We start from the raw sequence: 22,666 nt of genomic DNA on the forward strand, positions 1-22,666 counted from the left end.
AAAGTAGAAGTTTATTCCATTCCCTGAAACACCATAACAAAATCCCACACCTTGGGGTGGCACCACCACCAGCTTCTTTCTTCAAGTGCTTAAACTTGTAGTTACCTTTTAAACTTGAATATTAAGATTTCATTTTGCTGATTTTCCTCAGTGTCTTGTCAGTACTCAGAAAAATGCTTAAATGTGTCCTTGTCAATGAATGAGTTTCAATGGCCTTTTTCATAAAGTTTGTCCTATCATTTACATAAATATGGTTATTTTCTGAAAATAACCTTTTATGCTGTAACTCACTTTTATTGGTATGAGTGATACAAAACATCTACTGACTTGAAATTACTCTATTGTTTATTTATTTCAACAAGTGCATGTCGAAAAAAACTAAAGGAATCTCATCCATTTCATATGAGAAATTATTTTAATACACACTTTAACTATTTGGGAAAATGTCAGTTATTATATGCCAATTGATACACACAAGAAAATGTTCACACTTCATTTCAGACTTTAACACCATTTATGTACCAAAGCAATTAAGAAAACTATATTTTTGTCTACTATTTTTGTCTATAAATTAAAATACCAAAACCATACAATATTACCATATGACCAGTTTTTCCTGACGGACGGATTCTATGTATTCTGGCAACTATTCTGTTCCCAGAATGTCAGTAATTATTCTGTGTGTAAAACAGTCAAATCTGACAGAAAGAAAGATTATAAATAATTTAAAAAATAAAAAAACAAACAAACCCAAAAAAAACATGCTAAATAACCTACTAGACCTACAAATTTTATATTTTACTTTCATTGTATTTATTCATTTTTATATATTATATATTTTATTTTATTTTTTTTCCCAGGATGAGACAATGTTACAGGCAGTATTTCCCACAGGCGGGATGTAGAAGCTTTGGCGAGAATACTTGCATTAGAGAGGCACAGGAACGCACCGTTGTAGTCCGATCGAACTACAAGTCCCTTGTCTCCCAGCTCTGTGGTCGTCACGTCGGGTAGTGTGCTGGATTCGGTTTTTGAACGTCAGGGGCGAGCGGGAGTGTGTGACTTGACTGGATTCAATCGGCACGACAGTGTATGGGTAATAGTGCTATCAGTTTCTTTTGGGAGCAGACTAAGTAATGGATTACAGTTTCTTCAATAACGAATTTAAACGGAGGAGCAGAGAGGTCAGGCTAACAGCAGTTTACGTATGAAGGACCGGAGAGGCCGAGTACAGCCACGCTCTGTCTCAGGTTAGCCGTGCTAGCTCGCCGACTCATTTGGCACATTTATAATCCTATAACCACCGGGTCAAGGTATTAAGTATCTAGGAACCCTTTCGTATGTTACTGAACCGACAGTTGTCAACCATGAGCGTACCAGCTCAACTGGCATCACACCGTTATGGTGCTTGTAGGTGTGTTAGCATAACGTTAAATGCACTCGGCTAATGCTAGCTGTCGGCTGCTGACGAGGGAAAATCCACCCCAAAACAATTTTCAGTCCTGACGACTGTAAATCGTGAAGTCAATATATATGAAATCCTATGGCTGTCCTGTGTTGAAGGAGCATGAATAGTTATGTTTGTGAGTCGAGCTGAACAATGAATTAGTGGCTGACTTTCATAAAACACTGTCACAGCATCGCAGCCATAATTCAGTGTAAGGCTATACAGAGGAGCTCCAGGATTCGTCCCTAAACTAACTTAAGATTAAGTATTTACAGCCACCATAGTTTTCAGCATACAATGAGATGTGTATTTTCATAAAAGAAATCTAAGTCGCACGGTAATATCGTGCACATGCGAATAGTATTGTAGGGTGGACCCCCCCGAGCGAAAACAACGCTTTCAGCAGTTTCTGTCTAGTATAAAGGTGGACTAAGCGTTCCAGAAAAAAACCGACTTAGTTAAAGCCAGAACGTTCAGACATAGCTGCATGTTTTGGAGTTTAATTACATTCTGTTAGGTGGTCAGTGTTTTGGTTCATAATTTCTAAAAAAAAGTGCTTCCTGTGGAGCAAAGGAAACCAGATCTGTCCCTGGGCAGAAATAAACCAGGATTATTAGGAAGCAGAATAAACTGTAAATAATGTGTTTTTCCCTCAGATGTCCAGATGGCGACAGACATTGTTGCACAGTTGGCCGACTCTCTTGCCCAGACTGGAGTAGAGGAAGGAGAGCTGAGCTACAAAGGCCAGGGAAGAAAGCTGGATGATGCCCAGTCAGGTGAGTGTCAGCTGTCATTAAGCCAGTGAGGCCTGATTGCTAATACACACTAAAGTCTTGGTTTTAACCAGTTTTCCCTCTTAAGTGCAAAATTTATTTAAATTACAGTCACTTTCTCAATTTATAATCCACTTTCCCTGTCCCCCCTCACCAGTGGAAGAGATGGTAAGGGAGATCCAGGACTTTGAGGGTTTACAGGCTCTGAGGTTGGAGGGAAACACTGTAGGTGTGGAGGCAGCACAGGCCATCGCCAAGGCACTAGAGACGAAGAGCGAGTTCAAGGTGTTTACTCTTGACCCTCTTGACCATTTTCATTTTAAATCTTGCAGTCAAGACACTGTTACTAGGAAATGTTGGGTATTTTTACTTGATAAATATGAACATAGTTAGAACAATAGTTAAAAATGCCCATATAATTGCCATAATTCCAAAGGGACAACAACAAAAATACAAAAACAAATCTTTTTTCTATCCAACCAACATGGAATGTCTCTTGGCTGACATTGACACTGCGTATTTAAATCTCTTTCCTTCAGCGCTGTTACTGGAGTGACATGTTCACAGGTCGCCTGCGCTCTGAGATCCCACCTGCTCTGGTAATGCACGTGCTCCACTAAAATATTGCACACTTTCCATCTCCTGAATTAATGTATTGCTGTAACTTTCACTGCAGTCAAAGCTCAAGTTGTCTTTGTTTTGGTACGCTGCCCTGCATATCCTACCATTTATTTTGTCTCTTTCTCTCCTTGTGCTGTAGAACTCACTGGGTGACGCTGTGATGCTGGCCGGTGCCAGGCTAACTGTTTTAGACCTCAGTGACAACGCCTTTGGACCCGATGGGGTGAAGGGCATCGAGAAGTTGCTTAAGAGCACTGCCTGCTACACATTGCAGGAGCTACGGCTCAACAACTGTGGCATGGGCATCGGAGGGGGGAAGGTAAGTCACAAGAATGACTTCGGTCACAATTGGTAGAAAAAAATTACCTTCAGGAATAAAGAAACAAAATTGACAAGTGTAGATCATGTTAAATGTTATTGTATATCCATTGATGTATGGATGAATTTCAGAGTTGAACAGGTCTCTGTTTATGTACTCAGATCTTGGCTGCCTCATTGATCCAGTGTCATAAAAAATCCAGTGCAGAGGGTGCCCCCCTCAGCCTGAAGGTGTTTGTTGCGGGGAGGAACCGACTTGAGAACGATGGAGCCACTGCCCTCGCTCAAGCTTTCCAGGTGCAGGTTTAACTACTCCTTGAGCCCTGAACACTTTACTCGTAGACTGACCGAGCGAGCTGGGAAAACACCACAAAGTGTTCTCTGAGGGAAAATACTACATCGCCACGCTACATTTTTGTTCCATCAGAACAGTTGTTGAGCAAGCAAGTTTAAATCATTGTACAATATTTTACTGCAGCTTGCCTTCCTGGCACACTTTGCATAACTAATTTCAAATACTCATCTCAGACCAGTTTATATCAATGCAGCTCATATTGTCAGATGGTTTTTTTGACTACTTGATCTAAGTTCGTCAGAGCTGTAAGAGTCTGTTATTGTAGACTGCCGCCGTTCTCTGTGTGAAAATGCTGTGTGGCTGGGCAGGCAGAGTAATCTTATGACTGCGGTTTTTGTTCTCAGTTGATCGGCAGCCTGGAGGAGGTCCACATGCCACAGAATGGCATCAATCACCCTGGTGTTACAGCCCTGGCCACAGCCATGCAGCACAACACAGGACTCCGCCTCCTCAACCTCAATGACAACACCTTTACTGAGAAGGGGGCTATCGCCATGGCTCAGGTACGGAGACATCTGAGATTTCTTTCATGACTGTTGGTGAATGTGATGGCAAACCATTACATAGAGTGGCATCAGAAAGTATTCAGACCCCTTCACCTTTTGTGCACTTTATTGTGTTATAGATTTAATTTTAAGTAGATAAAATTGCAATTTTTGCCCATCAGTTTACAGTCAGTAACTCATAATGACAAAGTGAAAATGTGTTTTTAGAAAATCTTTAAAATGAAAATCAGAATCTGTAATCTGTCATTTACAAAAGTATTCTGACTCTTAATTCAGCACTTTTGTAGCACACATCCAGCAGACTCATAGCCTCATTAGTATTCATTTGGAGTTGTTTTTTTGGCCACTGGATTAACTAAAGTCCAACATTTACTCTTCTTTGTCTCCACCAAATTCTGATGAATTTATGTGGGCATTAAGCTGCTAAAGGTTTGACTTTCTTCACCAGGTTTATCAGTCTATAAAAATGTTTTTCTCCTCGCAGTGTGGGGCAAGCAAGGTAATATAAAACCTAGTACTGCAGTAAATAGAAAAAAAATGAGAGTCCTAACTTAATGTCTTGTCATTCCATGCTTGTGCTCTTTCAGACTTTATAAAATAGGCAGTAGAAATCTCCATCTTAAAATTGATAGGATGATGATTAAGGAGTTCACGGGGAGAAGTGGAGTAGGCATCATTTAAACTTGCAGTGGTCATTAATTAAGGGTTCAACAACAGAATAGGTTTTAAAATGCATCACTGGAGCCTGTGAGAGAACACACAGTACTTTTCTTCCTTCATCTTGTTACTATTGAGTTCGCCCCTTTTCCCTCTTGTACACCAGGGGCTATATATCATTGTGGATCTTTCCACAAAGGTTCTGTTATAGATGCATAAAGTCTTTAACATTTCCCAAACCCCTGTGTCTGAATAACATAGAGCCATCCCTTTAACAGACAGATGAAGCCAGCAATGTCATGTGTTACATGACTGAAAAGGGCTTTGGTCCCTCTGCCATTTGGTGCTGATTGCTGGTGCCAAAAAAAGGGGTTAATGAGAGTGGAGCTAGCATGCCAAAACTCAAAACAGTGAGCTCAAAGAGGATAAAAAGCTCTGCTAAAAGGTTGTACAGTGTTGGTGATAATTCTCAGAGGGTTTGTCATTGTGTGTGACCCCTCTCATATTGTGCGTAGTCATTTGAGCCTTTGTTTATGTAAAATAGGGATTAGTAGAGCTCTAAATATAAATAAATATGGAATTAAAAATGTGTTGTTCTTTTATATCTGTGTTGGAGATGGAGTTAGGTTCTGGTATGAGATCAAAATTGAGAATTCAGTGAGCCGAGATTTTAGTCTTCTTTTTATATAAATTATCCACCAATTTGTCCATCACCATCACTTTTACTTTTACTCATAATTCTCTTCTCAGGGTTTGAAATTGGTGAAGCTTTAGCAAATAATGTCTGTGTCCTTCACAGGCCCTGAAACACCTCCGCAGTATCCAGGTGATAAACTTTGGAGACTGTCTGGTGCGGCCAGCTGGGGCCATAGCTATTGCAGAAAGTGTATCGGAGGGATTCCCAATCCTCAAGGTGAGTGAGTACTTTACTTACTGGCCCAAATCAAACCTGAGCCGTCTCCCAGAATAATCATTTGTTGGCAAAGAGCTATAGTTGCGCATGTGTGTGGACAATCTGGATGTGACTGAGCATAAGTAGCCAGACTAAACATGGTCACACACACCTGTAGGCTTCAGTAATTTCTATCCTAAATTTATTCTGAAAGGTCGTCATTTCCCTATTTTTCTTAGTTTTTGACATTTCTCCTATTTGCAGAGTAAATATTTTGTTACTTTTAACAGGAACTCAATCTGTCATTTGGTGAGATCACAGAGGAAGCTGCTCTGGCTCTGGCACAAGCAGTAAAGGACAAGGACCAGCTGGAGAAACTGGACCTAAATGGTAGAAACCTGCAAAGAACTAACTGGCGTTATTTCTGGATTTTCTTTTTGTTTAATTTTTCTTTTGTTTAATTTTGCATGATCTCTTTGGTTTTCAGGTAACTGTCTTGGAGATGATGGCTGCAAAGCTCTGAAAGACACCATGGAAGGCATGAACATGGGGGAGCTTCTAGGATCACTCAGGTAATCATGTCCTTTTTAGCTCCTGTATCCATCTATACTTTCTCTGTACCTGTCTGTCCTGTTTTGGGTTGTGGAGGCCAGGAGCCTATCCCAGCTTGCACTATGTGATAAGCAGGACAGGATGCTAGTCTGCTAGCACACATAGACAATACACTCAGTTTAGAGTCTCCAGTTTGTTTGACCTGTTTTGTGTTTGGACTGTGAGAGAGAACCAGAGCAAAGACATGAGAAGTCCACATTAAACCAACTGAAGATAATCAAGCCAAGATGTCTGCAGTAATCCAGTTTTGCCTTTAGCCTAGTGCATACAACAAAACATATGCCATTTGTCTGGGACAGGCAAATTTCTTAGACCATCACCATGGATCTTCTAGTTCAAGCAGGTCAACGACCTGTCTTCACCTTGGTTGTAAGCTGCTCTCTGTATACTCTATCTGAAGTCACTGAGACTTCTTCAGATTAAATGTTAATTCACGTTGCTTTTTTCCACCTTCTCCAACCTTCGTTGTGGCTTGTGTAAATCTCATCTGTACTTTTTTTAAAGCCCGCTCTACTGTTTGATACATACACTTTAAGTGTCTGCAGCATCACATCTCCAGCACATACAATCTGCCCTACAGTGACTTCTTGAGTGATTTCATCAAATATCATAATCAAAACATGCATCTCATCCCATGGCAAAATCCTCACTAATGATCTGTGATTTTAATCTGCCTCAGTGATGACGAAGGTGAGCCAGAGGATGACGAGGAGGACGAAGATGATGACGAGGAGGAGGATGATGAGGAGGAGGAAGTGGAAGAGGAAGAGGAAGAAGAAGAAGAAGAAGAAGAAGAAGAGGAGGAAGAAGAAAGCAGTGGCAACAAGGTCAGATAAATGTGTGATTATAACCTGACCAGTCATAAAATACTGCCTAATAAGAAGAGTATGTATCAAAGCAAATGTTAAGCAAAAAGTAATTACTTGCACACAAATAAGTTTAGTCAAGTTTAAAATTCCACCTAATACACTGAATTTAATGCAGCAGCTGCAATGAATAGCTGCTGAGCATAATTAGCTAATGCTTAATTAGGAGCATATGTTGCTATATTTATACTGCTGACGTGTCCATATCTCTTTACACAACACCAGTCAGAATTGAATAGGTGACACTAAGTCCACCATAAAGGCGACAGAAGCTGTTTGTTTGGTGTTGTGGTTGTTGTTAGTTGACTTTCTTTTTTCTCCTCTTCCACTTTTAGTTGTCCACCCCTGCATCAGCACCCCGGCCCCCAGATGTCTCCTCCTTCCTCAGCTTTCCGTCCCCAGACAAACTACTCAAACTTGGGGCCAAGAGAGCTTTGCTGATCGAGCAGCAGGTAAACGCTGGGATGATTCCACAAATACATCCACATACGCATAAGTTTTAACTCACAGAACGGCATCGAGCTGTTTATGAGAGGTACTAAAGGCTAAAAGAAATGTCTCGGGCTACAGTTAAGGACATTTTCGCTGAGATGTTACATTAAAATGTATCCTGTGTGCTTACTTGATGCAAACAAACAGGTAATGTTTCAGTGAATCTGTGTTCCATTCTCTGTGTCTAGGTGGATGTATCAGATGCTACAAAAACAGCTGAAGCTTTCCTCAAGATTGCATCTGTGTACAAAGAGGAGAATTTTGATGTTAAGAATGCAGTGTTGGACAGTATTGGTGAGACACTTCGTACCCCTTGTAAATCGCTTGACTGATGAGGAGGAAACCTCAAAGCATTACATATTATTTTATGCCTTTCAATGTCTTGTAGTTATTTTGTGTTTAAGTGTTTGATCTGACAGATACGAGTGTGGTTTTGTTGTAAATGTTGAACTACTCCTTTAAATATAACCATAGACAGCTCCGGTTCATCATCTTCCCCTTTCTTCCTATTTCCTTTCACTGTACACTTGACCAAAAGCAAAAAAAATGTTAGTAGCTGAACTGCATTATGGTCTATTATTAAAGCTTCTGCTTTTTTAAAAATCTTTTTTGTCTTGTCCTCTGCTACGAAAGCACCAAACATGCTGAGAAATTCTGGTCAGATTGTTTTACACATTATATTTTAAAATGTTGAGGTTGTATTTTTCCTGTAATGCTTCACTTTAGCCTTTAAGAGTCTGTGCTAACAGGGCAGCCATTTTCTTAATTTCTTTTTTGTTGATAGTATTTGAAAATATTTTTTTTTTCACCCCTCACAGACGCCCTTCTGAAGAAAGCTTTTGCCACTCCTTCCTTCCAAGGCTACAGCTTTGTATCATCTTTGTTAGTGCTGCTTGGACTTATCAAGGTATGCTTATTTTGCACCTGCATTTCTCACTTTTGTCTTTTCATTGCATTTTCCATGCTTCTTAAACACTCCTCTTTCCTGACCTCTCCCATCTGTGCTTCGTTTGTCTTCCTGTCCATTGTCCATCCGTGTGCCCTTTCCTCTTGGCTGCTCAGAGTGAGGACAAAGTGAAACCTGTGCTTGTGGTTCCTGGTCACCTCCACGCCTTGGAGCACGTTGTTCGACAAGGCTACTTCCCCAAAGAGAACGTGGCCGTGCTGGAGGCCTTCATGTCCCGGTAAGGACGTGACAGAATGAGCCAATCAGCAGGCAGCTTGCAGGTACAGACTACCAGAATTACGATCCTATCTTCAGGAATTGATGCACATAAATGAATGTTTTTGCACTTGGTGCACTTAGTGACAGTGGTGGACACACTCCGGTGATTGCTTATTTTTGGGGTGGAATGGGATAATTAACTTCATGTTATTTGAATATTTTTAGAATTCAACCCTTCAGTTTAAATCAACAGGTGTTGAAGTTTCTGCCCCTAGGACATAAATGAAGGCAATGTCTTTATGGTAATTTACCCTAACGGTTATAATACTCAAGATTTCAGTTCTGGTTAATTTAGGAACAACTGTGGTTACCGTGGTAACGGTATTTGTGGCTTAATACTACAGGTCCCAGATTTCTGGGGGCAGCAAACACTGAGCACTTTGCCAGAAATACAACAGATAAACAACTGGTGTCTCTGTTTACAGTGCAGCCAAACAAACTCATATTGTTTTAATAAAGAAGTCAGTCAATAACTGGACTTTTTCCAGGGCACAGTAAAACAAGTTGGATACCCTCCTGAGGAGACGAGGTATGCAGTCTGTCGCCTGCAGCTCTCCATCTGACAGCTCACTGTGGCTCTTCCTTCCTGTTCCATTACCTTCATGCAGTATTTAAAACTGATCACCTGTCCAAAAAAGGCAAAAATTTACCATGTCTTGTTTTGCGGATGCGTTTTTTGATAGATGATTGCAGTCAGCCCTAACCTTGGTGAAAAGTACTTTTCCTGTGAGTGCTTCACAATAAAAGCCAAACACATACATTTTGGCAGTGGAATGCTTTTAATGTGAAACAGTGGCAGTAGGAAATGTTTGGTTTTCACTAGCAGTAACTTAATTCAGATCTGATAAGGTGTTACAGGTGTGACAGAAGTAAATAGTACATTTGTTGGGGACTATTTTCAGCTGTAGATTAAAGCACATTTGTTGCTCTACTGAGTATTTACAGCAGCAAGATGGTGTATGTGGGATTGACTCAAACTACAACAGCCGTGGTCATTGTAACAAAGGAACATGTGCTATTGTGTGGCTCACTGATGTGGTTTTTGGGACCAATGGAGCTTTATTGCACAGAATAATAAGCTATATTGAGCTGTGGCTACACAAACAATACTTGTTAGTATATGAGTGGATCAGCTCATTGTTGGTTTATGTGTTTCAGGGGATTTGTTGACAAAAGGAAAAATACCAGAATATTACCAGATTTACCCCTCACGAAAATATTAAGTTAATGGATAAAAAGATATAATTTATTTGAATAATTTCAGGATGTGTGTGTATACACTTGTCCGTAACCCTGTGTGTTTGTCATTCACAGAAACAACAAGGCCCTGGAGTTATGTGGCAATGCCAGAAACAGCCTCCAGTCAACACTGCAGAGAGTGAGGTCTGAGAGCTGAGGACTGTGGACACACACTCTCACACACACTCACACACACTCTCACACACACTCACACACACTCACACACACTCACTCTGAACTTTTGATTGATCACTGATGGACTTCAGGAAACCAGCAAACAAGCATAAATTTGAAGCAAATGAAGCAGAGCAGCACTTGAGAAGAAGAGGCTCCACTCAGGCGCACTTCCATGTGTCACCACTGTCCTTCAGCAGCACACCCTTTTCTGGTAGTGAATGCTTTGTGTTTTGAAGTAGACAATACTCTTATGGTGTGGACTTCTTGAAGTACTTCAAGTACACTCATAACCACAGGACAGCACTGACAACTTGTTGTTTTTGCTCTTTGTATTCTGGTGAATAAGAAAAGGCCTCACTCTCCCCATACCTTAAGATCTGTGTGTTTTCTCCTGGTTAGTGATGCACGACTGATTGAAGCACAGATAAAACTTGGGGGCCAACTGGAAAAGTTCTGAACAGGATTGATCTGGACTCAAAGCCTCAGCTGTTGTACATTTTCTATTTCATATCTACCTTTACTGTTCCATAGATATAGATATAGATATATATAGAGAGAGAGAGAGAGATATAGATATCTATAGAGATATAGATATCTATATCTATATCTATATCTATATCTATATCTATATCTATCTCTATATCTATATCTATATAGATATAGATATAGATATGTATAAATATCTCAAATGTTTATTAAATTCAAAAAATATGGTCAAAAAACAATACTAAATATGTATTGAGTGGTAGATATTATCAAAATAAGACTGTAAACTACAATAAAACAATCAAAAGGGATGAAATTCATTTAAATGTATTTACCTGCCTCTAATCAATTAAAGGCAGAAGGTGCAGAGATTTTGGATTTGTGTTGCAAAAATAAAGCTGATTTGAGTGTTGGATTTCTTTCACAGTCTTTGCATATTAATGCATATAAATTTTATTTTATTTATTCATTTATTTACATACAAAATTTATATACAAAAATAAAGATAAGCTTTTAAGAGGTAAAGTCTTGGAGTCGAAGAAGTAAATAGCCCTGTAGTACAAACCAAGAATAGTCAGCAAATGCAATACAGTTGCTTGCCCTCTAGTGTTCCGTCCTCTAACTGGACAGAAAATGTGAAGCGAAGGTGTTAATTTGCAGTGAGGGGGCACAGGGATCAGGGGTCACCATGAGAGAATTTACCAAAGCCTTGTTTGTTAGCCTCCCGGAACCCAGACTGTAAGGGCTGGACTCACTCGGAGAGAAATTAAAAGAAGTCACGGGCAGATAAGTTAACCTTAAACTGGCAGATTCATATACAATCCTTTCATTCGTGTTACCGACCAAGCTGTGACTGTTTGACATTCTGCATAAGGGTAAGCTTTTTTTTTTTTTTTTTTTAAATCATTTTTTAAATTTTTTTTATTTGTATCATGAGTGATTTTCAACTGATGAGTTAACACTGGTGGTTCAAGTTCATATTTAAGATATTGAGTAGTCAATACAGTATTTGACAACCAACACTAATATGTTTATGTACTTATATGTTTTAGAAATAAAAAAGCACAGAAGCAATGTTAATATAAAGTTAGTTTGTTGCAATTGAGAAAGCCAAATTCAAGAAATTAAGTAGTAACAAGTAGTAATTTTATCGGTTCAGCGTCCATTTTATTTTTTCTTTAAAGGGCTTTTTAAAGGGCCCAACTTGTGAGGAGTTTTCGACTTTTCAATATCCTACTCCTAACACATGATTTACTGGCACAGATGCATTTTTTCTCTGCTGCGGTCTTCGTGCTAATTTTAGCACTAAGTTTACCCGTGGAAGCAGGAAAATGTCCCAGGGTGTGCAGCTGTGACAGCGCCAAACTCACAGTTGCCTGCGTTGGCAAGAACCTAACGGTGGTTCCCCCAACTATAGATGAGGTGAGGAATTCAAATGTAAAGTGTAGTCCCTCCTTTTCACTTCACACAACTGTTTGAGGAAGGAACACTGGATGAAAGCTGTAGACTGGTGATTTTACAAATGTTTCTTATGTTTAAATCTATCCATCCAATAGGGAGCTGGAAAATTACTTACTTTTTAAGACCTTTTATATGCCATTCATACTGCTCAAGGGCTTAGTAGTTAATGTATTGCTCTAATTGGCTGCATAGATGTACATACCAGTATCAGAAAGTTATGCTTCCACTCAGTGCCTTCCTTCTGATTTCAGTCTTGTCCTTAAATTATGCGTCACCGCTGTCTCAGATACATCCTCCATTCAGTTGTATTATCCTCACAGATTACAGTGAAACTCGACCTGAGGAATAACAACCTGCAGGTGCTGCCCAGGGGGACGTTTGTGCTCACGCCCTACCTCACCCACCTCAATCTGCAGCGCTGCAACATCATCAAGGTGAAGGAGGGTGCTTTCCGGACCCTGGGCCGCGTGGTCTCCCTAAACCTGGCCTACAATAAAATTGACATCCTTTACCAGGTGAGAGGAGAAGGCAAAACTGCAACACCAAAAAGACTGAGTTGATATTTTGGTCAAAAAAACTGCACCACTGACACTTTTAAAACTGTTTCCTTAGCATTTGAAAAATTATAGAGATATGAGTTTCTCTCATTTTCTCTTTCCCTCCCTCTCTCTGTGCACTTCCACTGACCGGACTGTTGAAGGAGTCTTTTGATGGCCTCTCCTCCCTGAAGGAGCTGCATCTGGATCATAACCGTGTGGAGGAGATCCAGCCTGGAGCCTTCACACAGCTTGGCTTCCTCAACATGCTGGCCCTCACCCACAACCAGCTGGTTTACATCCCCAACATGGCCTTCCAGGTACTCAGACTTGTGGTTATTGACTTTTCTATCATCACAAACACAGACACTGATACAAATGCTTCTGCATACACATACTGCATACCTGCTCCACAGTTACTCATTATGTACGGCAGTAGGATCCCACGATAGTCTGCCTCCTCTTCCAGGGCCTGCACAACATCAAGTGGCTTCGTCTTAGCCATAACTCCCTGAATAACTTGGCCCCTGAGGCGTTCGCTGGCCTGTTCACCCTTAGCCGCCTCAGCCTGGGCCACAATGAGCTGCAGTTCTTCCCTACTCAGACCATGACGAGGTGGGACAATCTGAAAGATTATTATGGGCATTGTATTATCAGATTGTAAAGACTTACAGTAAGAGAGAACTTGAAAACTCTTAGGCACTCCCTTTGAGAGGCAGCAAAAGAAAGAAATTGCACATAATCAAATATTCAACAGCAATACCTCCAATAATGGAGGTCGTATGTGTCATTCAGGTTTTTACTTTACTCTCTTCTCCCTTTAAAGACTCCCTGAGGTTACGCACCTGGACATGAGCCACAACCCCATGGCCTACCTCGGGGAAGAATCTGTCTCCATGGCAAAGCTTACACACCTCTACCTGGACCACATGTCCCTTCAGGACCTGTCAGACCAGGCTTTGTCCCGCGCCCCCTTCCTTTCCCACCTGGACCTCAGCCACAATCAGCTTCGTTACCTGGAGCCCCTCACAGGCCCCAAGGAGCTGGCCAGCCTCAACTTGACTGGTACAACTGTGTTCTGACATTTTTCATTCACACAAATGTAGACATGCAGTGCTGTGAGAGTTAAAGGTTTTCATTACATCCTAACCTCGAAGTTTAGGTAAGAAATGTATGGTTTTTATCTGGGCAAGAAAATTATCACTTTAGGTAAAGAACTAGGAAGAATGAATATGCAATATGTAATTAATACATCCTGATCATCAATTTTCTTAAAGGTAACCCAATCTATTGTAACTGCTACATGCGGCCCATGAGAGAGTGGGCGAGTGTTGGGGGTGTGAAGCTGCTGGGAGCCTGTGCTGGACCTCCTCACCTCTCAGATGAGCTACTGCAGGCAGTGGCTCCTGTGGATCTGCGCTGCCACAATAGGGGGGAGATGCTGAAGGAGGAATTGGAGGAGGACAGTTTGAGCATAGGAAGCTCCCCACCCACCGCCAAGCCCAAGCAGAAAGTCAAGTGTCCAGTTAACTGTGACTGTGATGTGAGTGTTTTTGGGGTTTGTGTGGACTGTACTCGTGACAGAAACAATATTTCACTTCTGTGGGGCAGATTTTGTGTGCTGTGTTAAGGAGTAGTCCCCCTCCAACATTAGCTGCTTTTTTTGAGAAATGGAAACAGGAAGGAAGGATTATTTGAGGTTCTCTGGCTCTGTACATACAGAGTGTGCTAAAAGTCACATCTTTAGATTAAGTTACTAAAATAACTGGACTGTCAACATTGTTGGATACCGAAGGTATGGAGAAAACAGTTTCAAAACCATCTTTTTTTGATAGCACATATAAAAACGTATGTAGACTAGTTTTCATATTTATCAGCGGGGTAGAAAGTAACTAAGTACATTTACTTGTGGTATTTTCATGTACTTTTCCATTTTATGCTACAAGGGAAATATTGTACTTTTCACTCCAATATGTTTATCTGACAGTTGTAGTTACTAGTGGCTTTTCAGATTATATATATATATATATATATATATATATATATATATATGTTTTATAAATTGAATGGATTAAACTACCTAACAGTATGAATCAGCTTCTGATAATATTTCTACACTTCACACTAAGAAAAACTTAAATGCAGGACTTTTACTTGTAATGAAGTATTTCTACATTGTGATATTGCTACTTTTACTTAAAGCAGCTGTAATCAATATTTTTATATTAACACTGGATCACACGTTTACTTGTATGTGAATCTGGTCACTCATAGTGATGAACTGTGGGAAAACTGTCACCCCCCCTCTTCAATTCCTCTCAGCTCTACAGACCCATTTAGCATCTTTTAGCTCACTGTTTGGGTTTTCTGCCTGCAACTTCACAGTTTTAGTTCACTCTCACTGCTCTCATAGCATCGTTTTCTGCTGCAGCAGGCAGCTGAAAAAAAAAAAAAAAAGCTCTTAGAAACCCACTGTTCACTAGCTTCCCAGCACCAAACAGCAGAAAGACACATTTAGTAACTAGCTAAAACAGTGGAGCATTTAACAGCGAAAGGGTCAGATATTTTCCTCAGGAGATGGTGGACACCCAACACAGCTAAAAAGAGTGTGAGTAATGAACTTACATTCATCAGCTGGCCAGAAACACAACTTCAAATGAATACTAATATTGCATTCTAATAGGCAAGTGTTTGCTAACACATTTGCCATATTAACTGAAAGTGTGGTAACATGTCAAAATTCACAACAACTTGCTGCCCCCAAGTGGCCAAAAAATCGATTTAAGGTTTAAGTAAAATATCTGAATACTTTGTCCACCACTGTTCATAAATCCCAGTAATGCATGTTGTTATAATATTCCATTCTGATTTGACTGCTCCCAGATTGAAGCCCAGCATGCCACATGTGAGGGTCGGGGTCTAACCAAAGTTCCACGAGGCTTCCCCAGCAAGACACAGCTGCTCGACCTCCGCAGCAACCACTTCCATTACCTTCCATCCAACAACTTCCCAGGAACCAGCCAAGTTGTTTCCCTTCACCTGGAGTTCTGCAAAATCCACGAAATCGTAGGCGGTGCCTTTCGGGGGATGAAAAACCTGTTTTATTTGTATCTGTCTGACAATGACCTCACATCCTTGGACCCTGGAACCTTTGCTGGAGCCCCTGAGCTCACCTACCTTTACCTGGAGGGGAACCGGTTGGCACAGTTCCCTGGATCAGGTCAGTGGTTTGTCAAATCAAGTCTGGCTGTGTGAATTACAGTTACAGTAATTTAAATGGTATGTATTAAACACGGGAATCTAACACATGGATATTTTTTATCTCTTTGTGTGTCTCTGGTAGCTCTGGCACTCCTACCAAGTCTGTTTGTGTTACACCTGGAACGAAATGCCATCTCCAAACTAGAGCCTGCTGGTTTGCTGTCCTCAGTAACCCCTAGACTAAGGGAACTATACTTGACCAATAACACCATTACTGCTATTGCAAAGGGTGCTCTGAATTCAGCTTTCCTAGGTACACTTCACCTGGATTCAAATCAGCTGAAAGAGGTGCCTACTCATGCTCTGACCGAGGCCCCTAATCTTGAGGAGCTCAACCTATCTCACAACTCAATTCGTTGGGTGGGACCGAACACATTCCAGCCTGTATCCCAAAGTCTGAAGAGGCTTTACATGGATACGATGGGCATGGAGAAGGTACAAGAGACCATAACAGCCCTTCTGAAGTGTCCTTTGCATCATGTTTATGTTTTCTCCTTCTTTGTTCATCCCACCACCTCTCCATTTCTGAATACACCTTCTTTACATCTTTTTGTTTTTTTAAAATCTGTTGTTGTTATTACCAGGACCAATATTTGATGTAATCATAACCTGTAGAGAAATGTGGAGACTGGGACTGTGATTTCACCAGTAAGTTGCTAATGGGACTCTTTAAGAATGGACTTAGAGGGTATGCTTAATGCCATTTTGTTAGTTGTTGGAGCCTGAAAGTCCAAATTAAGTTTAAAGGGTCGAAGTGAATAGGGACAACAAAGTGTCAAACACCAGAGAGTGTTGAGAGTGATATCCAATACCTGTCAGTCAAGCAAACATGCCCCCAAACATAACCCTCTTTAAGCCTTAACATGCTTTTCGGAAATCACCATGAAGACATATTTTGCAAGTACTAAATGTAGGTATTGAGACCTGATTATCTTGTTGAAAAAACACAGCCAATGCTGCCAGGGGAAGTATATGTTAAAGCACTTCATCAAAACCAATGGAGAGCAGCTTATTTAATAAAATATCAATATAAACAATATCAAAAGCCTTGGTCAGATTTTTAAGGAGTGCCACAGTATACTGCTTTTTATCAAGAAGGTTAACGGTATTATCCACAACAGCAGTTGAAGCAGTCATTGTACTATGACCAGGCCTAAGACCTGACTGTATTGGCTGAAGGACATTATTATCCTCCAGACAAGGGTCAAGGAAGCAGAGTGGCTGTGTAGCACTCAGCTCTATGAGAGGGCAGTACAGTTTTTCTGATTGCAAAGTTGATTCTAAGAGGTGTAATACCTATAATTTCATTATAAGGTAAGGGGTGTGTGTGTGTGGTATAAGGTTATGGATTTAGTCTATATGTGATTGTATGTGAAAGTATTATATTAATATTACTCAGTACACTGAGGCTATATCTGTGTTAACAGCTAAAAAAGCAGGACTTATTACTGATCAGTTCTCTAAATTCTACTGCTGTCCAGATGTCCATTGATGCTCTGGCGGGGCTGGGCCCAGGGCTGAGGGCTCTGACTGTGAGAGGAAACCAGCTGCGGGAGCTTCCTGAGCTGAGCCCACTAACTGGCCTGGAGGTGGTTGACCTGCAGGACAACCCCCTGCTGTGTGACTGTGATCTGCTACACCTACGCAAGTTAGTGCAGAGTGTCGCTGGAATTGAGGTTTTACAAATCATTTGGCAAAGAAAGTTTGCCAAACAAGTTACTTCTTTTGGAAGTAACTTGAGCCGTTATTAGTAAATGAATTTAAGTGTAAGTAAGTATTTTTAAAATTGTGGCAGCAGAGTTGCACAGCTGGTAGATAGATCTATTTGTACCTGCATCATTACTGCTTAGGTATTCTTTAGCACTGCTACTGGACCTAGATTAACTGTTATTAAAAGCTACATTATTGATAATAATTATTTGATACTCTGTCTTCCTCTGTCACTTTGTATCTGTGCCCCAGGTGGATGGAGAATGTGAGTTTGGAGTTGATCGCCACCTGTGGTCACCCTCCTGAACTCAGGGGTCAGAAGGTCAGGGATGTCCAGGTCTTCACGTCATGTCCAAAAAGCGGCTCTCCTCCAGATCAGGATGCCGTTGTGGACCCCAGACCTCCAAAAGTGAAGAAACCCAAACCCAGCCTTTCGAAGGCCTCAGAGGTCAAAGCTGCAGCTCCAAAGCCCAAAGCTAAACTGCCCAAACCAGCCAGGAACCAACCTCAGAAGAAACTTGTGGCACCAAAAGTGGCAAAGAAAAAGAAGACACTGTATTAAGTGAACATAACAAATTGAATTTAGTCAGTTTCCTGTTTTTTGCAGTTAGTCCAGTCATCATGTTAATGAGTTTGTTATTGCAGTTAAGTGTGAAGATACTTTTTTGTTTTTAATTAAAGCTCTTCAGGTTACGAGACTGTGTGTATTTTAGATGCACTCTTTCCTATCTGAGTGTAATAAACACAACAAAGCAAAAAGCAAAGGAGAAAGAATGGAAAAGAAAAGAAAGAAGCAACCTGAGTTCCCAGCCAGTTCCCTTCCCAATCACGTAGGAGATGTACAGTACATTTTACAATTATAAGATTCGACATAGTCAACATAGTCCCATTGATCATTTAGTCTAGACTGTCAAGGCCATCTAAAAAAACTACAACAGATAATGGATGAAAAAAGAAATGTGTATTTGCTAATATACATGCCAATATAAAGCAGTCAAACCAGTGAAGCTGATTTTCTGTTTTATGTCCAACTGAGAGCTACAGTGTAATAAAATTATTATACACTACCAGTCACAGTTATATACTCTGTATTGATATGACACCTGCATGAAGATGCTTATGTGCTTTGTGTTCCACATCATCTGCCCTTCAGCTGAAGTATGAGTTTTTGAGTATTGCGTCCTCGAACAAAGGTTCCATGGTGTAATGGTTAGCACTCTGGACTCTGAATCCAGCGATCCGAGTTCAAATCTCGGTGGAACCTGAGCTTTTTTATGTGCTCTTAACTTCATGTATATGGAAATGACAAATGTTGTTGTTCTTTTAAGCAATATCATATAATTAACTCCTATCCAAGATAAGCAGATAATTACAGACGGTCACAATCCGTGATTAATCCGCTAAAACGCCGGCGGAAATTGCCGGGTTTCTTCCGGGTAACCTGTTCGTCACACCAAACTTCTCCGTTCAAGATGGCAGCAGCTATGGATGTAGATACGCCGAGCGGCACAAACAGTGGAGCAAGTAAAAAGCGATTTGAAGTAAAGAAGGTATGGTAGAGTCAATCAGTTTCGAGGTGTAAAGAATTTGTATAATCTGCCAGCAGCACCAAATGACCCCTAACACAGCTCACTGCCACCAACAAGCTACCTGCTGTTAGCATGCTAGCGCTAACTCATTGTAGACTAGCGTGAGCAGCTAACATAGTTAGCTTAAGCCTGCCTCAAACAGGGCATGAATTAGCACTTCTCCTTTTGGGGGCTAGCTAAAACTTCAAAACAAAAACCCGTCCTGGTGTAATCGAGACCACTAACCCTCACCACGGTGTAATCAACAAGAGAAGACATCTTAACGTTAACGTTTAATCTATGCTAACGTTGTCGCTTAACACCAAAGCTCTTAAACCCAGGCGAGCTAAGTTAGCTTAGCTAAACGCATTTCCCAGTACTGACAGCTCCTACAAAGAGTCAAAACCTGTAACGTTAGTTACACGACGTTTAGGACCCTCTCCAAATAATAATAATAATAATAATAATAATAGACGAAATATTCAACCTTAAACAACGTGTGTTGAACTTTGTGTTTACTTCCCTAACTAAAAAACGTATCCAACTGATTATTCGGGCGTTTAACAAGGGCATATTCATAAATTAACGTTAGATACCAATATTGTGCAACTAATGGTATAACGCAGCAATATCAGTTAGAATAATATCACAGTGACAGTAATGTAAATAGTCATCAGTATTGATATGATAGTGTCTCAGATGAAAAAACTGATACATCTTAATTTTGTATTATATGGTTGTAAAAGATATATTACAACCATAGTAATTTCAAAATATCTAAATTTAAACTCTTGACCAAGTGAAATGCCTATTATTTGCTTTATAATATCCACATTTCTCTTTTTGTTGTTGTTTTTAGAAATGTTCTTTGTGTAAATATCATATGATAGCACCAGACATGTCACGTACAAAGTATTGGGGGTATTTGGCCTGAAATACTGTGCTATTTGGGTTTGATCTCTATTGACCAGCCCAATTCTGAATTAAAAATCATTATTTCATCAACATGTTTAAAGGGTCACAGTTAAAGACCTGGTACAGGATTTTAGGATGAGGAGATGGAAAGGAACCCAGAGGGGATGTTTTTCCTTTCACGAATTAAATAACATCTGGCTAAAAATTTACACCAAAATATAGTAAGAAACCAAGTCCCCACTTCATGACTTTGGTTTTCTAAACCTACAAGAACCATTAATCAAGAAATTAAAATCTCACACTTTGGTTATAAACTCCCAAATACAACTCTTCTTGATATTATTTTGATACTTGCATTCATCTCTGAAGCTGTACATCAGGTCACAACAACCTGTGCACTGCTGGTCGCTTACTGTTTCCATGTTGTTTTCTGTGTTGCTCGAATAAGACATGAACATGCTTAAATGTTTCAAATCTGAAGTATGAAATTAACATCTTTTTTTTCTTTTTTTTCTGATTTCCCGCAGTGGAATGCTGTGGCGCTGTGGGCCTGGGACATTGTGGTTGATAACTGTGCTATCTGTCGGAACCACATCATGGATCTCTGTGAGTTCACTTTGACACAGTATTGGAATCAGCACTCATGCATTGGACACATATTTGGACTGTGAATAATGACTGTGAAACTGCATGTCCACAGAGATGTTAAGCTTTAACAAGTTGTTAAGCTCTAAATTACATTTGTCAGACATCTGTAGACACATTTCTCCTTTCTCCCATCAGGTATAGAGTGCCAGGCCAACCAAGCTTCTGCAACCTCTGAGGAGTGCACTGTAGCCTGGGGTGTCTGCAATGTGAGTTTCCATACCTACCTCTATGCCATATGTCTAAAATAGATTTTGTAGCTGACAAATCAGCACCTACTGCTCACTTGATCATAATGCAATGTGATTACTGAGAACTTTGGTGCTGGTCAGGGGCTTTAAAACACTTAAGCATATTAGGCTTTAATAATATTTTACAAGTGAACTCAGTTAGACCATAACTCGTGTCCGTGTGTTTATGATGAAAGTTCAATAAATTTAAGTGTTCAAATGACAAATCTCCATCATAATGCCAAAGTTAAATGCCATGTTTTGTGGTTTTATTGGTCTGATAACTGTCAGGTCAAGTTAGTTGAGTTAGCTTTGTTTCTTAATAACTGGCATATTTTCATCTAAAAGCATGATTATAACAACATTTTGATTCATCATCCCTCAAAAGCAAAGTGTCTTTTAAAATCTGAAAATGAAGAACTTGAAACCTGAAAAACCCAGAGTGTAGCCAAATCATCAATAATTAAATCAAGCCACCTAACCATGAAGTGTAACCGTGTGTTCAGACAGGATGCAAAGCAAATTTCGGAGGCGGCACAACAAATTTATCGTGGATGCACCCGTGCGAGTTGAAAATGTTTCAAAAATTTGTGCGTATCCCCGGGCTTTATGAATCTGCTTCATGAGCATACAGAGGTGAAGGGAAGAAAGGACCGGAATTCAGTCAGAAGCTGGTGTTAGCTAGCTAATAAACATACCATGTGGACCATTTCCTGTGAAATACGTGAGGTGAGAAGTTCTTATTCGCTTCACTTTTTCTGAATATGCCATAATAATTATCAATAAGAAGAAGCACCTTTCTATAAAAAATTATGCACCTTTTGACATATATACTGTCTTGGTAGCATTAAAACTATAGCGGCTTTTGAGGAATATCGCAGTGAATATGCATATTTATGTACTCAAAAAATGCAAGAATCTGCGTGAAGTGGCACCTGTATAAGGAAACTGAGTTATGAGCTGGTAGGCAAGAATAATAATAAAAAATATTAGTAAGTCATATGCAAATTGTTTAAGATGGTGGAATTGGTTGTTACATTCAAATTTGTTTATGATAAACTATACAATGCATACAGTATATTCATGTTTCCTTCTACCCTGTTTGTTTTTCTCTTTCCCAGCATGCCTTCCATTTTCACTGTATTTCTCGCTGGCTGAAAACCAGACAGGTGTGCCCTCTGGACAACAGGGAGTGGGAGTTTCAGAAGTGAGTATCATTGTTGTAGATTCAAGTGTAATTCTTGAAAGTGTAGTACAGATGTATGGCTCTGGGGAAACATCTGTGGTTAATTGTTACAGTGCATTGAATATTAGTTTGGTTGCTCATTCATGCCTCAGACAGTGAAAAGTTGTGAATATTTGTTGGAATGAACAGCTGTATTGACAATGCATCCTCTCCCACTGTCTCTCTCTGTCATATTTTCACAGATACGGACACTAGCTGTATTATTGTTGACCCCTTTCTTGGCTTCTGCAAGCATCAACATTATTTCTTCTCTATTACCTCCCACTTGTAATCCTAGTTGTTATTTTACGCCATGTCTGTGTTTTGGTATATTTTAAGTGCAGAAATAAACATGAATGTTGTCACAAAACAGAGCTAGATTTGTGTGTGCAGGTAGTGGGGGCTGGTTTGCAGCAGTTAAAACTACATTTTGGTGGACGTAAAGCTGT

General features: G+C 40.1%; 3 protein-coding genes and 1 non-coding gene across 7 annotated transcripts; all 4 read left to right on the forward strand.

The window, feature by feature from the left end:
• The first annotated feature begins 930 nt into the window (after nucleotides 1-930).
• On the forward strand, nucleotides 931-10,735 carry rangap1a (RAN GTPase activating protein 1a). Of its 4 annotated transcripts, none has more exons than XM_040124176.1 (16): nucleotides 931-1,250; nucleotides 2,104-2,223; nucleotides 2,378-2,505; nucleotides 2,760-2,819; nucleotides 2,981-3,160; nucleotides 3,322-3,456; nucleotides 3,859-4,017; nucleotides 5,477-5,590; nucleotides 5,860-5,959; nucleotides 6,057-6,141; nucleotides 6,861-7,008; nucleotides 7,383-7,499; nucleotides 7,728-7,833; nucleotides 8,358-8,446; nucleotides 8,602-8,723; nucleotides 10,079-10,735. In XM_040124176.1, the coding sequence occupies exons 1-16, from the start codon at nucleotides 1,208-1,210 to the stop codon at nucleotides 10,158-10,160; spliced, it is 1,788 nt and encodes a 595-aa protein (XP_039980110.1). In that variant the 5' UTR covers nucleotides 931-1,207; the 3' UTR covers nucleotides 10,161-10,735. The 4 variants fall into 4 exon arrangements, with proteins under 4 accessions (XP_039980110.1, XP_039980111.1, XP_039980112.1 ...); XM_040124177.1 differs by having other exon boundaries at nucleotides 931-1,096; XM_040124178.1 differs by having other exon boundaries at nucleotides 931-1,090.
• Nucleotides 10,736-11,518: 783 nt separating this feature from the next.
• Nucleotides 11,519-18,234, forward strand: chadla (chondroadherin-like a). Its single transcript, XM_040123763.1, has 11 exons — nucleotides 11,519-11,541; nucleotides 11,930-12,088; nucleotides 12,448-12,642; nucleotides 12,828-12,983; nucleotides 13,133-13,278; nucleotides 13,490-13,728; nucleotides 13,941-14,206; nucleotides 15,547-15,883; nucleotides 16,007-16,359; nucleotides 17,406-17,572; nucleotides 17,887-18,234. Exons 2-11 carry the CDS (start codon nucleotides 11,930-11,932, stop codon nucleotides 18,194-18,196), a joined length of 2,328 nt encoding a protein of 775 aa, XP_039979697.1. The 5' UTR covers nucleotides 11,519-11,541; the 3' UTR covers nucleotides 18,197-18,234.
• A 592-nt stretch (nucleotides 18,235-18,826) lies between these two features.
• trnaq-cug lies at nucleotides 18,827-18,898 on the forward strand. Its single transcript has one exon. It is a non-coding gene; the product is annotated as a tRNA-Gln (tRNA).
• Nucleotides 18,899-19,040: 142 nt separating this feature from the next.
• On the forward strand, nucleotides 19,041-22,591 carry rbx1 (ring-box 1, E3 ubiquitin protein ligase). The gene is made up of 5 exons (XM_040116343.1): nucleotides 19,041-19,184; nucleotides 20,645-20,723; nucleotides 20,901-20,971; nucleotides 22,114-22,199; nucleotides 22,421-22,591. Exons 1-5 carry the CDS (start codon nucleotides 19,107-19,109, stop codon nucleotides 22,431-22,433), a joined length of 327 nt encoding a protein of 108 aa, XP_039972277.1. The 5' UTR covers nucleotides 19,041-19,106; the 3' UTR covers nucleotides 22,434-22,591.
• Nucleotides 22,592-22,666: the final 75 nt, after the last annotated feature.

This window comes from Xiphias gladius, chromosome 3 (assembly GCF_016859285.1).
Source record: "Xiphias gladius isolate SHS-SW01 ecotype Sanya breed wild chromosome 3, ASM1685928v1, whole genome shotgun sequence".
Classification (NCBI taxonomy): Eukaryota; Metazoa; Chordata; class Actinopteri; order Istiophoriformes; family Xiphiidae; genus Xiphias; species Xiphias gladius.